General features: G+C 57.8%; 1 protein-coding gene across 1 annotated transcript in view; it reads right to left on the bottom strand.

Moving 5' to 3' along the window:
- Nucleotides 1-521: 521 nt before the first annotated feature.
- The window catches only part of LOC121349927 (rRNA 2'-O-methyltransferase fibrillarin-like), a gene marked incomplete at its 3' end in the record, with an annotated part of 4,364 nt that continues 3,678 nt past the window's right edge, over nucleotides 522-1,207 (bottom strand). Inside the window, exon 4 of the mRNA XM_041460787.1 lies at nucleotides 522-634. Within this exon, the coding sequence (XP_041316721.1) occupies nucleotides 522-634 (113 nt within the window). The remainder of the gene's footprint in view (nucleotides 635-1,207) is intronic.

Raw genomic sequence — 1,207 nt, 5'->3', positions numbered from 1 at the left:
CCAGTACAAACCAGTACAGACCAGTACTGAGCACTATAAACCAACATGGACCAGTATGAACCAGTATTCCCAGTGCCATTCCCGCTCCCCCGCAGTCCCTCCCAGTATAAACCAGTTCCTTCCAGTCCCTCCCACTCCCATTCCCAGTCTGTTGGAGACCCCCCCAGTCCCTCCCAGTATAAACCAGTCCCTCCCATTCCCATTCCCATTCCCAGTACTCCCAGTCCCCCCAGTCCCATTCCCAGTCCCCCCAGTCCCATTCCCAGTATCCCCAGTCCCATTCCCAGTACTCCCAGTCCCATTCCCAGTACTCCCAGTCCCATTCCCAGTACTCCCAGTCCCCCCAGCGCCATTCCCAGTACTCCCAGTATCCCCATTCCCAGTACCCCCAGTCCCCCCAGTCGCATTCCCAGTCCCATTCCCAGTGCCATTCCCAGTACTCCCAGTATTCCCAGTACTCCCAGTACTCCCAGTATTCCCAGTATTCCCAGTATTCCCAGTATTCCCAGTACTCCCAGTACTCCCAGTATTCCCAGTACCTCGACGCTGATCCGTTTCTCGCCGTACACCGACTCTCCCGGCACCAGGTTCCGCGTCACCAGCGCGTCCTCGCGGCCCCGGCAGATGAACACACCTGGGCAGGTGAGACAGGTGAGAGACAGGTGAGACAGGTGAGAGACAGGTGAGACAGGTGAGAGACACCTGGGATAGACCTAGCACACCTGGGACACACCTGGGACAGGTGAGAGACAGGTGGGACAGGTGAGAGACAGGTGAGACAGGTGAGAGACAGGTGAGACAGGTGAGAGACACCTGGGATAGACCTAGCACACCTGGGACACACCTGGGACAGGTGAGAGGCAGGTGAGACACACCTGGGATAGACCTGGGACAGGTGAGAGACACCTGGGACAGACCTAGCACACACCTGGGCAGGTGAGAGACAGGTGAGACAGGTGAGAGACACCTGGGATAGACCTAGCACACCTGGGACACACCTGGGACAGGTGAGAGACAGGTGAGAGACAGGTGAGAGACAGGTGAGACAGGTGAGAGACACCTGGGATAGACCTAGCACACCTGGGACAGGTGAGAGACAGGTGAGACACACCTGGGATAGACCTGGGACAGGTGAGAGACACCTGGGACAGACCTAGCACACACCTGGACAGGTGAGAGACAGGTGAGAGACACCTGGGATAGACCT

The sequence above is a fragment of the Pyrgilauda ruficollis genome, unplaced genomic scaffold, assembly GCF_017590135.1.
Source record: "Pyrgilauda ruficollis isolate IOZ18807 unplaced genomic scaffold, ASM1759013v1 scaffold1484, whole genome shotgun sequence".
NCBI classification, from domain to species: domain Eukaryota; kingdom Metazoa; phylum Chordata; class Aves; order Passeriformes; family Passeridae; genus Pyrgilauda; species Pyrgilauda ruficollis.
This window is presented reverse-complemented; position numbering and strand designations above follow the sequence as displayed.